The sequence below is a fragment of the Vollenhovia emeryi genome, unplaced genomic scaffold (genome assembly GCF_000949405.1).
Source record: "Vollenhovia emeryi isolate VEMERY1.0 unplaced genomic scaffold, V.emery_V1.0 DF939240.1, whole genome shotgun sequence".
NCBI classification, from domain to species: domain Eukaryota; kingdom Metazoa; phylum Arthropoda; class Insecta; order Hymenoptera; family Formicidae; genus Vollenhovia; species Vollenhovia emeryi.
Window position 1 is genome coordinate 56,160 of NW_011967126.1, and position 14,568 is coordinate 70,727.

Below are 14,568 nucleotides of genomic sequence, written 5' to 3' on the forward strand. Positions count from 1 at the left end.
AACACAACTATTATTAATCAAGTGTATGTAAAATTTAAGTAAAAAATTAAATTGGAGTAAATTATAGTAAACTGAACAAAATTATCTTTTAACAGCTAACAACGTTTTTAACAGTAAACTGTACTACGGAACTCTTAATAGATGTTTTGTCTTCCACATCTTTTTGTGTTATTTATACGATAAATTATAACGTATTCCATTTTAAAATCGAAAATGTAAGTTAATGACGTGTCTGTTAAACGGGGTAACCCACCCATCTATATTTAAATCAAAAAATTCACTTTGATGTATACAAAAGTTACTGGAATGACAGGTGAAGGATTTACTGATGCAGTTTCAGCATGTACATAATGAATTAACGGATAAAAATGAAATCGCTATCATAAAAAAATATGACTACATAGCGAAATGTTATACAGTTACACTCATGAGTAAGAAAATTGTTATAAATTTTGAATATAATGCATTATTAACATAATATACTTATAAACTATCAAGTAAAAGAAAATCAGTTTATCCGAATTATATACGGTTTTATTTATATACGATTTGTATGCGATAGTTTTATACATACATAAGTCCATTAAAGTATTCGTCATGTATACTCATTTGCAATAAACAGCAAATGTGTTTTACAGATTGTTCAAAGACAATTAGCTTGGAATTTGCTGGCAAAATTGCCGCACGATAGACTCCCCTCACCCTACAGAGCCAACTCCCCGTATCCATAAGGTTCATACTTTAAGCTCTGTCCAGATATTTCCTACGTCCATGGTTCGACCCATAAAATCCTATAACAAAATAAGTTACAGCTATGTGAAAATAGGTTCTGCAGGTGTCGAATGCCGCCGAGCGCTCATACAAAAAAAAATTCTAGCGCCGTAAATATTAAGAATTCGACTTCCGACATTAATGACATCATTTTTTATACTTCAATCTTCAATTTTTGAAAATAAAAAGAATGTATTATAATAACGTACCCCCCCCCCCCCAAAGTAACTTGCCGATTAAACTTACATGCTATAAAGGAAAGTCCCCTATTGTGAAGTAGGCTCCTAATATGAGATAGCGACATTTCTGCTAAAATTATTTGGCATTATCTGGTAGTTTCACCATGAAATACATTTTCTTGCTCTTGAAGTAAATTCTGTTTAGTGGCAAATTGATTGTTAGATCGTGTAATTGTTGCGAAAAAAGATTAGTGAATGAATTTGACTTACTATCTCTACTATTAGAACCCAATCTCATCATAGAGGACTTCTCTCCATTTTAAATATTCTGTCTTATTGGCAATCTATAATCATATTATTACCGTTCTATATTATTAATTTATCAGTGTTTGGTGTTAATAATGTTTTTTAGTACTTGGAACTTGTGCAATATTTGCTTTTATGGCATTTCAATTTTGGATAAATATGATCAATTTTGCTTTACCAACGAATGTATCTCGATCATATAATTTTCTCTTTATGATGGAGTATTTCATCGATCAGGATACATATTTTTATTTGATTCTATTGTACACCAACGTAGCTGCTTGCATTGCGACACTTACAGGGGTAGCATGTAGTACAATGTTCCTTACATTCACTCAACATAGCTGTGGAATGTTCAAAATTGCTAGGTACGAATACAGAAATCACCTTAATAGTTTGAAATGTAGCTAAAAGTTAGTCTATTCTGCCTAAATAATAAAAGTGTTTGTGTAACATTTTTTATCTGTTATAAATTGTATATTTCAAATAATCACTTTAAAATGACAACACTAACGTTTACAGTTATCGAATCGAGCATGCTATAAATATGAACATTAAACGAAATGTAATGCCAGAGAATGAGATTTTGATGACCAAAAGCATAAGTTATGCTGTTGACATTCATCGGCAAGCTCTGAAGTTCGTATTTATGATGTCACTTTTCACGCAATATACATGTATGCATACAATAATATTTTTTATTTTTAAAGACTGAACAAACACTTACTGTCAATAGTGGAGACAATGTTGTTGTCTTTCTTACTGTTTCTTGTGCTTTGTTTGAGCCTGAACCTATTTCGAGTAAGTTTTATCATAAATTATATACAATAAAGACGGTTCCAAAATTTTTAGCAATATTGTACTATAACGAAGGTAAGAATGAACACAGCATGTATATTATAAGAATTATGAATTTCCAACGGAAGCTGTTAAATGCAGGGTTGCGTAAGTCATCTTTCTTTCAATTAAGTTAAGTTAAAGTCAACAGCCTTGAAAATTTAGCTTAGTTGAAATACAAATAGTTATCCCATATTGAAATTAATTGAATTAAAAGTTAAGTTAATAAGAAAAAGGAACGTTTTACCGGGCATTACTGATGATCATGAGGAAGAGTATTGTAAATAAACATAATCTCGAGACATTATTTAAACTTTAAGTTATAAATGCTCATAAATTTTTTTATTTAAAGTGCTTAATAGAAATATTTTGATAGAAATATCTTAATAGAAATATGAATCATTTGTATTCTTAGCTTCAAAAAATGACAACTCTCTGTATAGTATACGTTGAAAGTATATACTTTATGGATATTAATGATTTACGTAAAATATATTTCTTTACTTTTTCAGCTAATGATATGTAAAAACATTAACTACATTATTGTACCACTTGGATGTGCGGGAGTGTGTACCTTATATATGTTCATCTTCAATCTTCTGGGGCAAATTGTAACTGACCACAATAATGATGTGTTTATTACTACGTAAGAAATATTCTCTTGGTAGATAACGCATAGAGATTTTCCAGTATTTATGTTACGTAGAAGTTTATTTGTCAGAAACATTTGTTTCAAGATGTAAACTAATAAGAAGATTCATATTTCCAGTTAGAAATTCATAATTAATTTCGTAGATATAACGTCTACTGGTATAGAACTCCGTGTCATATACAAAGAATGATATTATTCCTGTTGCAAAGAGGAATAAAAGAATTTCATTTTAGTATCGGTGGAATATTTGATATTTCTATTGAGGGTTTCACAACGGTAACATTTTGAATATTTTATAATATTAACCTACATACAGATACATAAAGGTAATGTTTCTACTTGCAGCTGGTCAAGACCTCGGTATCTTATTTTACAGTCTTAAGTTCTATACAGTAATAAAATAAAGACGATTTTAATCAAAACATCGTAGTGATGATATTAAGCTTATTTATAACAGTATCTTGTCTTAGAAAATATAGACTTCTATTTGTATATGTATATCAGAGAACAAGCTGAGAGCGGCCTCGCTGGCATTTTACTTGATACCGTTTCAGGAAATTGTTGCGCGCGTCCTTAAGCCCATTTTTACTTTTGGAACTATTTTATTGCGCATTTTCTAACCCTACCGATAAAATTGCCACTTGGTGCATGGCTGTCCTTATAGAAATGTAAGCAAAATAATTACTCGAAAATTCCTGTGTGTCAGTGATTTGAAATAATTCAATTACTGAATTCTAGCATCTAGTTGCTTACAACTGTTTTCGATCCCAGTTGCTACATTTCTGTAAGGGTGGGCTATGTTTTCTGACATCTAATTTATGTAATTTACATTGTTTACGTGAGCATAGTTGATGTCAATATCATGTAGATAATTTATGTTAATGTGATTTTGAAATTTACAGCACAATTCTGAAAAATAGGCGTAGCACGGACACGCACAGAATGGAGGTTTTATCGGCAGCGTTAAAAAGTAAGTAGCAAAATAGTGCCAAAAGTAAAAATGGGCGTAAAGGCGCGCAAAACAGTTTCGTGAATAGGTATCGAGTAAAACGCCGGTGTGGCCGCTCTGAGGTTTCTCTAAGGCGTATAGATAATTAGATAATTAAATATAGATAATTAGATGTATCGTAGCTACAGAAAAGTAGTTCTGAAGTTATTTAAATCAACGAATTAATGCTTCAGATTTTCGCAATATCTAAATTGGACATTTATAAATATATTGACTGTAATTCAAATATAAACGGTATCTATGTGTTAATATATGTTTTATTACTTTCAAGTAATAAATTCTTTAAGCATGTGTACAGTCGGGAGCACTGAGGTTGCGACACTTTTTTTTTATAAGTTTACGAACGCGCAAAAAAATTCAAGATGCCAATCACTGTCCGCGCTCATGCGCGGTGAGTGATCATGGTGCTGTCAAATTTGTATATACAATGTGTAACATAAATTGATATGCCGCGGCAAATCCATAATAAATAACATGATTATTCAGGTGATTCGTGTTAACTCGCTGTCGGATCAGATCTTTCGCCGGCTTGTCTCTTGGTTATACTAATGAATAATGTGGGATGATTTCTAAATACAAAATAAAATAAATATAATAAATATAATAAATAAATTTAAATAAATTAAATAAATAAATAAATGACATTAATTTAATAAAAATATAAAATGACCATGATACCTTGCTTCACTAATATTTCTTTTTTAATTTGTGACTCAAATATCCGACGGCGATTTAGTAGAAAATTTCTTGATTGAAAAACTTTTCATACATAATTATATGTATACAAATAGCTGTATGGGGGTAATTACGCCAAATTGTGTATGAGATGTATCCATACCATAACTGTATTGTATAATTCTATGTGATTATATCTAACAATTCCTGTATAGCTTGCACTAGCTTCTCGACCATTACAAAATACTTAAACCAGCAGGTATTTTCGGATCATTCAATTGATCCGTGTCGACTCGCTGTCGGATCAGATCTTTCGCCGGCTTGCCATACTAACGTGGGATGATTTCTAAATACCAGAGAGTATAAGTTAGTATAAGCAAGTGGCAAGCCGGCGAAAGATCTGATCCGACAGCGAGTTGACGCGGATCAATTGAATGATCCGAAAATACCTGATGGTTTAAGTATTTTGTAATGGCCGAGAAGCTAGTGCAAGCTATACAAGAATTGTTAGTTTTCTCCGATCTCTCTTAAGTATTTTTTATATGTAGATATAATCACATAGAATTATACAATACAGTTATGGTATGGATACATCTCATACACAATTTGACGTAATTACCCCCATACAGCTTTTTATATATGTATAATTATGTATGAAAAGTTTTTAATCAAGAAATTTTCTACTAAATCGCCTTCGGATATTTGAGTCACAAATTTTAAAAAATATTAGTGAAGACAAGGTATCATGGTCATTTTATATATTTATTAAATTAATGTCATTTATTTATTTATTTAATTTCTTTAAATTTATTTATTATATTTATTATATTTATTTTATTTTGTATTTATTATATTTATTTTATTTATTTTATTTTGTATTTAGAAATCATCCCACATTATTCATTCGTATAACCAAGAGACAAGCCGGCGAAAGATCTGATCCGACAGCGAGTTAACACGAATCAACTGAATAATCATGTTATTTATTATGGATTTGCCGCGGCATATAAATTTGTGTTACACATTGTATACACAAATTTGACAGCACCATGATCACTCACCGCGCATGAGCACGGACAGTGATTCGCATCCTGAATTTTTTTGCGCGGTCGTAAACTTATCAAAAAATAAAGTGTCGCAACCTCAGTGCTCCCGACTGTACGTGTTTGATATTTCGCATACCTATTAATATTGGAAAATGATTACCATGAACCCTGGAGGAATAAATGGATAGAAATAGATACAAAAATTTGACATCCATTTCAATCTCACTTCAATATCATTTCTTGAACCCCTTTTTGAAATAGAATGGAATATAACTTTTTTATTCATTCCAATTCTACTATACAGATTGGAATTAAGAAAGATTTAAACGGATTGATATTTTATTTACTATTAAATAAAAAGAATAAAGTATTGAAATGAATAAAAAGTTGATTTCGGTATGGAACAGTATCGAAGCCCAATGTAATTGATATGATTGGCTAGAATAGAATAACTTTCTTCCAGAATTTAATATTAAAATGTATAAAGTGATCAATTGAAAAGTATTCAAACGGATAAAAATTTTATGCTATTTCAAGAGTTCAGAGGATCTCTCAGATATCTTTTTTACCGACACAGTCAAATATAGTTTGTGCGCTTGTAATTCTTTTTATCGGTTTTTATTCACAAAATAATACCGGGATAAGTTACGGACCGCATAGCAAAACATTTTAATACTAAAAGCACTTAGTTTAGAAGTGTAATAAAAAAGATTTTGGTAAAGATATTTGAAAATTTTAATTCGTAGTTTGTGCTAAATTTGAAACTGGCTTTATAAAATTGCAAAACTCTTCCACACGATTAAAGTACGCAGCAAAACAAAACCAGGGACAGTCGACTTTATATAAAAAGAACGAAGAGAAATTCATATTACTTTATAAGTGATTGTGGTTAGCTAACATTAAGCCACTTTGTTTGTGAAGCTGCATTTGTACTTTCATGCATGATATTAATCGGTTGTTTAGATGAGACATTCAATATTATAATGTCTTCTAATGATATACAATTGCCACTGTTTTTGTCTTGCAATTCCTGGTCACTGACATGCATACAGAATTTATTCTCACATTATATGAAAATTTTCCTGTGACGGAGGAGCTACACAAGTGTATCTTATGAAGACATGTACGAGAATGACGAAAATTGATTGAAAACAAGTAACTGCGCATGCGCGAGGTAAATACACATTTCGCCCTCTCATAAGAACCTTCTTTTTAATGTAAAACAATCATGCATTGAATTTCCTCGGTTGTTAAGCGGACGGCTCCATTATAGATATACATAGTTCGAAAAGAACACTTTTAATAATAAGTTATAAGTGTGCATATATACTCACACAATAGTATATGATAGTCCATTATGTAAAATTACGATATTAATACTAAAATTTACTCTAGAGGGAAACATCAATCGATAAAAAAAGAGGAGGGATAAGCGTGGGTCGTCGGCGTCTTTACATTCACTCGTGTCCCCAACTTCATACAAATATGATTCGAATAGGAGATCAGTATTTCAACGTGAATAAAATTTTACTGCTCACTGTCGGCCTGTGGCCCTATTACCAATCTATCTTTACTACGTTTCAGTATATTTCGATCTCTACCATATTGACCGCGTTTGTTATATTTCAGGTAAGAAAACATTTTAATACAATTAATGACTATATAAGAGAACACGGCTCTGACGAATAAAAATCAATGAATGGAAGCGCTAAGAGCCTTGACTGGGTGTTAGTGTCACAATAGTTAAAGTTTAGTTTATTTAAAACATAAAAATTGCAAACGTTTCAGTCTTTCTTTATACCATTCTCAGTGTATAAATAGAAAAAGAATAAAGGGAATTAAGTTAATATTCGCTCGCAACGCAATACATACGAAAGATATAAGAGGTAAGCCGTATTCGGATTTATTACGACTTCAAATTGAAAGATCATTGTTTCGTCGAGATATAAGTTTTTGAATTATAGAGCTGGTAATAGATGTCGACTAGTGATAGTAATAAATGTCACTAGTCCACATTTATTACCAGCTCTATAATACCAAAACTTATGCATATCTCGACGAAACAATGATCTTTCAATTTGAAGTCGTAATAAATCCGAATACGGCTTACCTCTTATATCTTTCGTATGTATTGCGTTGCGAGCGAATATTAACTTAATTCCCTTTATTCTTTTTCTATTTATACACTGAGAATGGTATAAAGAAAGACTGAAACGTTTGCAATTTTTATGTTTTAAATAAACTAAACTTTAACTATTGTGACACTAACACCCAGTCAAGGCTCTTAGCCCTTCCATTCATTGATTTTTAATGACTATATCATTGTCTGTGTAACTTATCAAATGGCAAATTTTCACCACATTTTTATTTATCTTACTCTGTGTTATGCAATGATATTTGTATTAAATATAACACAACTATTATTAATCAAGTGTATGTAAAATTGAAGTAAAAAATTAAATTGGAGTAAATTATAGTAAACTGAACAAAATTATCTTTTAACAGCTAACAACGTTTTTAACAGTAAACTGTACTATGGAACTCTTAATAGATGTTTTGTCTTCCGCATCTTTTTGTGTTATTTCTTCGATAAATTATAACGTATTTCATTTTAAAATCGAAAATGTAAGTCAATGACGTGTCTGTTAAACGGGGTAACCCACCCATCTATATTTAAATCAAAATATTCACTTTGATGTATACAAAAGTTACTGGAATGACAGGTGAAGGATTTACTGATGCAGTTTCAGCATGTACATAATGAATTAACGGATAAAACTGAAATCGCTATCATAAAAAAATATGACTACATAGCGAAATGTTATACAGTTACACTCATGAGTAAGAAAATTGTTATAAATTTTGAATATAATGCATTATTAACATAATATACATATAAACTATCAAGTTAAAGAAAATCAGTTTATCCGAATTATATACGGTTTTATATACGATTTGTATACGATAGTTTTATACATACATAAGTCCATTAAAGTATTCGTCATGTATACTCATTTGCAATAAACAGCAAATGTGTTTTACAGATTGTTCAAAGACAATAAGTTTGGAATTTGCTCGCAAAATTGCCGCACGATAGATTCCCCTCACCCTACAGAGCCAACTCCCCGTATCCATAAGGTTCATATTTTACGCTCCGTCCAGATATTTCCTACGTCCATGGTTCGACCCATAAAACCTATAACAAAATAAGTTACAGCTATGTGAAAATAGGTTCTGCAGGTGTCGAATGCCGCCGAGCGCTCATACAAAAAAAAATTCTAGCGCCGTAAATATTAAGAATTCGACTTCGGACATTAATGACATCATTTTTTATACTTCAAGCTTCAGTTTTTAAAAATAAAAAGAATGTATTATAATAACGTACCCCCCCCCCCCCAAAGTAACTTGCCGATTAAACTTACATACTATAAAGGAAAGTCCCCTATTGTGAAGTAGGCTCCTAATATGAGATAGCAACATTTCTGCTAAAATTATTTGGCATTATCTGTTAGTTTCACCATGAAATACATTTTCTTGCTCTTGAAGTAAATTCTGTTTAGTGGCAAATTGATTGTTAGATCGTGTAATTGTTGCGAAAAAAGATTAGTAAATGAATTTGACTTACTATCTCTACTATTAGAACCCAATCTCATCATAGAGGACTTCTCTCCATTTTAAATATTCTGTCTTATTGGCAATCTATAATCATATTATTACCGTTCTATATTATTAATGTAACAGTGTTTGGTGTGTAATGTTTTTAGTATTTGGAATTTGTGCAATATTTGCTTTTATGGCATTTCAATTTTGGATAAATATGATCAATTTTGCTTTACCAGCGAACGTATCTCGATCATATAATTTTCTCATTATGATGGAGTATTTCATCGATCAGGATACATATTTTTACTTGATTATATTGCACACCACCTTAGCTACTTGCATTGGGACAATTTCAGGGGTAGCATGTAGTACACTGTTCCTTACATTCGTTCAACATAGCTGTGGAATGCTCAAAATTGCTAGGTACGAATACAGAAATCACATTAATAGTTTGAAATGTAGCTAAAAGTTAGTCTATTCTGCCTAAATAATAAAAGTGTTTGTGTAACATTTTTTATCTGTTATTAATTGTATATTTCAATTAATCACTTTAAACTGACAACACTAACGTTTACAGTTATCGAATTGAGCATGCTATAAATATGAACATTAAACGAAATGTAATGCCAGAGAATGAGATTTTGATGACCAAAGGTATAAGTTATGCTGTTGACATTCATCGGCAAGCTCTGAAGTTCGTATTTATGATGTCACTTTTCACGCAATATATGCATACACTAATATTTTTTATTTTTAAAGACTGAACAAACACTTACTGTCAATAGTGGAGACAATGTTGTTGTCTTTCTTACTGTTTCTTGTGCTTTGTTTGAGCCTGAACCTATTTCGAGTAAGTTTTATCATAAATTATATACAATAAAGACGGTTCCAAAATTTTTAGCAATATTGTACTATAAGGAAGGTAAGAATGAACACAGCATGTATATTATAAGAATTATGAATTTCCAACGGAAGCTGTTAAATGCAGGGTTGCGTAAGTCATCTTTCTTTCAATTAAGTTAAGTTAAAGTCAACAGCCTTGAAAATTTAGCTTAGTTGAAATACAAATAGTTATCCCATATTGAAATTAATTGAATTAAAAGTTAAGTTAATAAGAAAAAGGAACGTTTTACCGGGCATTACTGATGATCATGAGGAAGAGTATTGTAAATAAACATAATCTCGAGACATTATTTAAACTTTAAGTTATAAATGCTCATAAATTTTTTAATTTAAAGTGCTTAATAGAAATATCTTGTACCAATATAAATCATTTGTATTCTTAGCATCAAAAAATTACAACTCTCTGTATAGTATACGTTGAAAGTATATACTTTATGGAGATTAATGATTTACATAAAATATATTTCTTTACTTTTTCAGCTAATGATATGTAAAAACATTAAATACATTGTTGTACCACTTGGATGTGTGGGAGTGTGTACCATATATATGTTCTTCTTCAATCTTCTGGGGCAAATTGTAACTGACCACAATAATGATGTGTTTATTACTACGTAAGAAATATTCTCTTGGTAGACAACGCATAGAGATTTTCCAGTATTTATGTTACGTAGAAGTTTATTTGTCAGAAACATTTGTTTCAAGATGTAAACTAATAAGAAGATTCGTATTTCCAGTTAGAAATTCATAATTAATTTCGTAGATATAACGTCTACTGGTATAGAACTCCGTGTCATATACAGAGAATGATATTATTCCTGTTGCAAAAAGGAATAAAAGAATTTCATTTTAATATCGGTGGAATATTTGATATCTCTATTGAGGGTTTCACAACGGTAACATTTTGAATGTTTTATAATATTAACCTACATACAGATACATAAAGGTAATGTTTCTACTTGCAGCTGGTCAAGACCTCGGTATCTTATTTTACAGTCATAAGTTCTATACAGTAATAAAAGAAAGACGATTTTAATCAAAACATCGTAGTAATGATATTAAGCTTATTTATAACAGTATGTTGTCTTACAATTAGAAAGTATAGACTTCTATTTGTATATGTATGTCAGAGAGCAAGCTGAGAGCGGCCTCGCTGGCATTTTACTTGATACCGTTTCAGGAAATTGATGCGCGCGTCTTTAAGCCCATTTTTACTTTTGGAACTATTTTATTGCGCATTTTCTAACCCTACCGATAAAATTGCCACTTGGTGCATGGCTGTCCTTATAGAAATGTAAGCAAAATTATTACTCGAAAATTCCTTTGTGTCAGTGATTTGAAATAATTCAATTACTGTACTCTAGCAGTTGCTTACAACTGTTTTCGATCCCAGTTGTTATATTTCTGTAAGGGTGGGCTATGTTTTCTGAAATCCAATTTATGTAATTTACATTGTTTACTTGAGCATAGTTGATGTAAATATCATGTAGATAATGTATGTTAATGTGATTTTGAAATTTACAGCACAATTCTGAAAAATAGGCGTAGCACGGACACGCACAGAATGGAGGTTTCATCGGCAGCGTTAAAAAATAAGTAGCAAAATAGTGCCAAAAGTAAAAATGGGCGTAAAGGCGCGCAAAACAGTTTGGTGAATACCTAGGTATCGAGTAAAACGCCGACGTGAACGCTCTTAGGTTTCTCTATGGCGTATAGACGATAATTAGATGTATCGTAGCTACAGAAAAGCAGTTCTGAAGTTATTAAAATCAACGAATTAATGCTTCAGATTTTCGCAATATCTAAATTGGACATTTATAAATATATTGACTGTAATTCAAATATAAACAGTATCTAAGTGTTAATACATGTTTTAGTACTTTCAAGTAATAAATTCTTTACGCATGTGTACGTGTTCGATATTTCACATACCTATTAATATTGGAAAATGATTACCATGAACCCTGGAGGAATAAATGGATAGAAATAGATACAAAAATTTGACATCCATTTCAATTTCACTTCAATATCATTTCTTGAATCCCTTTTTAAAATAGAATGGAATATAACTTTTTTATTCATTCCAATTCTACTATACAGATTGGAATTAAGAAAGATTTAAACGGATTGATATTTTATTTACTATTAAATAAAAAGAATAAAGTATTGAAATGAATAAAAAGTTTATTTCGGTATGGAACAGTATCGAAGCCCAATGTAATTGATATGATTGGCTAGAATAGAATAACTTTCTTCCAGAATTTAATATTAAAATGTATAAAGTGATCAATTGAAAAGTATTCAAACGGATAAAAATTTTATGCTATTTCAAGAGTTCAGAGGATCTCTCAGATATCTCTTTTACCGACGCAGTCAAATATACATAGTTCGTGCGCTTGTAATTCTTTTTATCGGTTTTTATACACAAAATAATACCAGGATAAGTTGCGGACCGCATAGCAGAACATTTTCATACTAAAAGCACTCAGTTTAGAAATCTACTAAAAAAGATTTTGGCAAAGATATTTGAAATTTTTAATTCGTAGTTTGTGCTAAATTTGAAATTCGCTTTATAAAATTGCAAAACTCTTCCACACGATTAAAGTACGCAGAAAAACAAAACCAGGGACAGTCGACTTTATATAAAAAGAACGACGAGAAATGAATAATATTACTTTATAAGTGATTGATGTTAGCTAACATTAAGCCACTTTGTTTGTAAAGCTGTATTTGTACATGCATGCATGATATTAATCGGTTGTTTAGATGAGACGTTCAATATTATAATGTCTTCTAATGATATACAATTGCCACTATTTTTGTCTTGCAATTCCTGGTCACTGACATGCATACAGAATTTATTCTCAAATTATATGAAAATGTTTCTGTGACAGAGAAGCTACACAAGTGTATCTTATGAAGACATGCACGAGAATGAAGAAAATTTATTGAAAACAAGAAACTGCGCATGCGCGAGGTAAATACAGATTTCGCCCTCTCATAAGAACTTTCTTTTTAATGTAAAACAATCATGCATTGAATTTGCTCGGTTGTTAAGCGGACGGCTCCATTATAGATATACATAGTTCGAAAAGAACACTTTTAATAATAAGTCATAAGTGTGCATATATACTCACACAATAGTATATGATAGTCCATATTATGTAAAATTACGATATAAATACTAAAATTTACTCTAAAGGGGACATCAATCGATAAAAAAAGGAAGGGATAAGCGTGGGTCGTCGGCGTCTTTACACTCACTCGTGTCCCGAACTTCATACAGATATGATCCAAATAGGAGATCAGTATTTTAACGTAAACAAACTTTTACTGCTCACAATAGGTTTATGGCCTTATCACCAATCTATCTTTACTACATGTCAGTATATTTTGATCTCTACTATATTCATCGCATTTATTATTTTTCAGGTAAGAAAATATTTTAATACAATTAATGACTATATCATTATTGTGTTATATACATATATTATATTATACATATATATAATAATTATGTGTAACTTATTAAATGTCAAATTTTCACTACACTTTTATTTATCTTACTTTGTGTTATGCAATAATACATATTTGTATTAAATGTAACACAACTATTATTGATCAAATGTATGTAAAATTGGAGTAAAAAATTTAATTGTAGTAAATTACAGTAATCTAAATAATATTATCTTTTAATAGCTAACAACGTTTTTAACAGTAAATTGTACTACGGAACTCTTAATAGAAGTTTTGTCTTCCATATCCTTTTGTGTTATTTATACGATAAATTATACCGCATTCCATTTTAACATCGAAAATGTAAGTCAATGACGTGTCTGTTAAACGGGGTAACCACCCATCTATATTTAAATCAAAATATTTACTTTGATGTATATAAAAGTTGCTGGAATGACAGGTGAAGGATTTGTTGATGGAGCTTGAGCATGTACATAATGAATTAACGGATAAAAATGAAATCGCTATCATAAAAAAATATGACTACATAGCGAAATGTTATACAATTACACTTATAAGTAAGAAAATTCTTATAAATTTTGAATATAATTACATTATTGACATAATATACTTATAAAATATCAAGTAAAAAAACTCAGTTTATCCGAATTAGATACGATATATGTATGATTGTTGTATGCACACATAAGTATTAAAATCAAAATCATGTCAACAAATACACAATTGTGCATGCCTGCCGAATCCGGCCTTCCGCTCCTCCGTGCGCTTATTCGCTCATACGTTTTTCTTAATTACACGATAATTAGTACGAATTTTGCAAAATGGTATACAATTTTTTTTGTATACAAGAAGTAACTTACCGATTACACTTGCATATAAAGTCCCCCTATTATGAAGTAGGCTCCTAATGTGAGATAGCGGGGGTTTCTACTAAATTAGTTGGCATCATTTGTGGGTTCCACCATGCATTTTATTGCCCTTGGAGTGAATTCCGTTTAGTGAAAAATTGATTGTCAGATCGTGTAATCGTTGCAAGAGATTTATGATTGAATTTGAACGTTGAAGACCTCCTATCTCTACTATTAGAATCCCATCTCATAATAGAAGATT

General features: G+C 30.7%; 1 protein-coding gene and 1 long non-coding RNA gene across 2 annotated transcripts; both read left to right on the plus strand.

The window, feature by feature from the left end:
* LOC105560173 lies at positions 1-1,848 on the plus strand. The gene is made up of 3 exons (XR_001008802.1): positions 1-215; positions 314-431; positions 1,363-1,848. It is a non-coding gene; the product is annotated as an uncharacterized LOC105560173 (long non-coding RNA).
* A 4,431-nt stretch (positions 1,849-6,279) lies between these two features.
* On the plus strand, positions 6,280-11,938 carry LOC105560171. The gene is made up of 8 exons (XM_012009049.1): positions 6,280-7,104; positions 7,981-8,316; positions 9,240-9,501; positions 9,656-9,772; positions 9,838-9,928; positions 10,462-10,595; positions 10,745-10,877; positions 10,947-11,938. Exons 2-8 carry the CDS (start codon positions 8,214-8,216, stop codon positions 10,995-10,997), a joined length of 891 nt encoding a protein of 296 aa, XP_011864439.1. The 5' UTR covers positions 6,280-7,104; positions 7,981-8,213; the 3' UTR covers positions 10,998-11,938.
* Positions 11,939-14,568: the final 2,630 nt, after the last annotated feature.

What these genes read in the sequence shown, in the direction of transcription:
- LOC105560171 (XM_012009049.1), top strand. Translation starts at nt 8,214, where the DNA reads ATGCAGTTTCAGCATGTACATAATGAATTAACGGATAAAACTGAAATC. An exon ending in TTATACAGTTACACTCATGA is followed by an intron (nt 8,317 to 9,239) that starts GTAAGAAAATTG and finishes TAATGTTTTTAG; the next exon opens with TATTTGGAATTTGTGCAATA. An exon ending in AATGATGTGTTTATTACTAC is followed by an intron (nt 10,596 to 10,744) that starts GTAAGAAATATT and finishes TTAATTTCGTAG; the next exon opens with ATATAACGTCTACTGGTATA.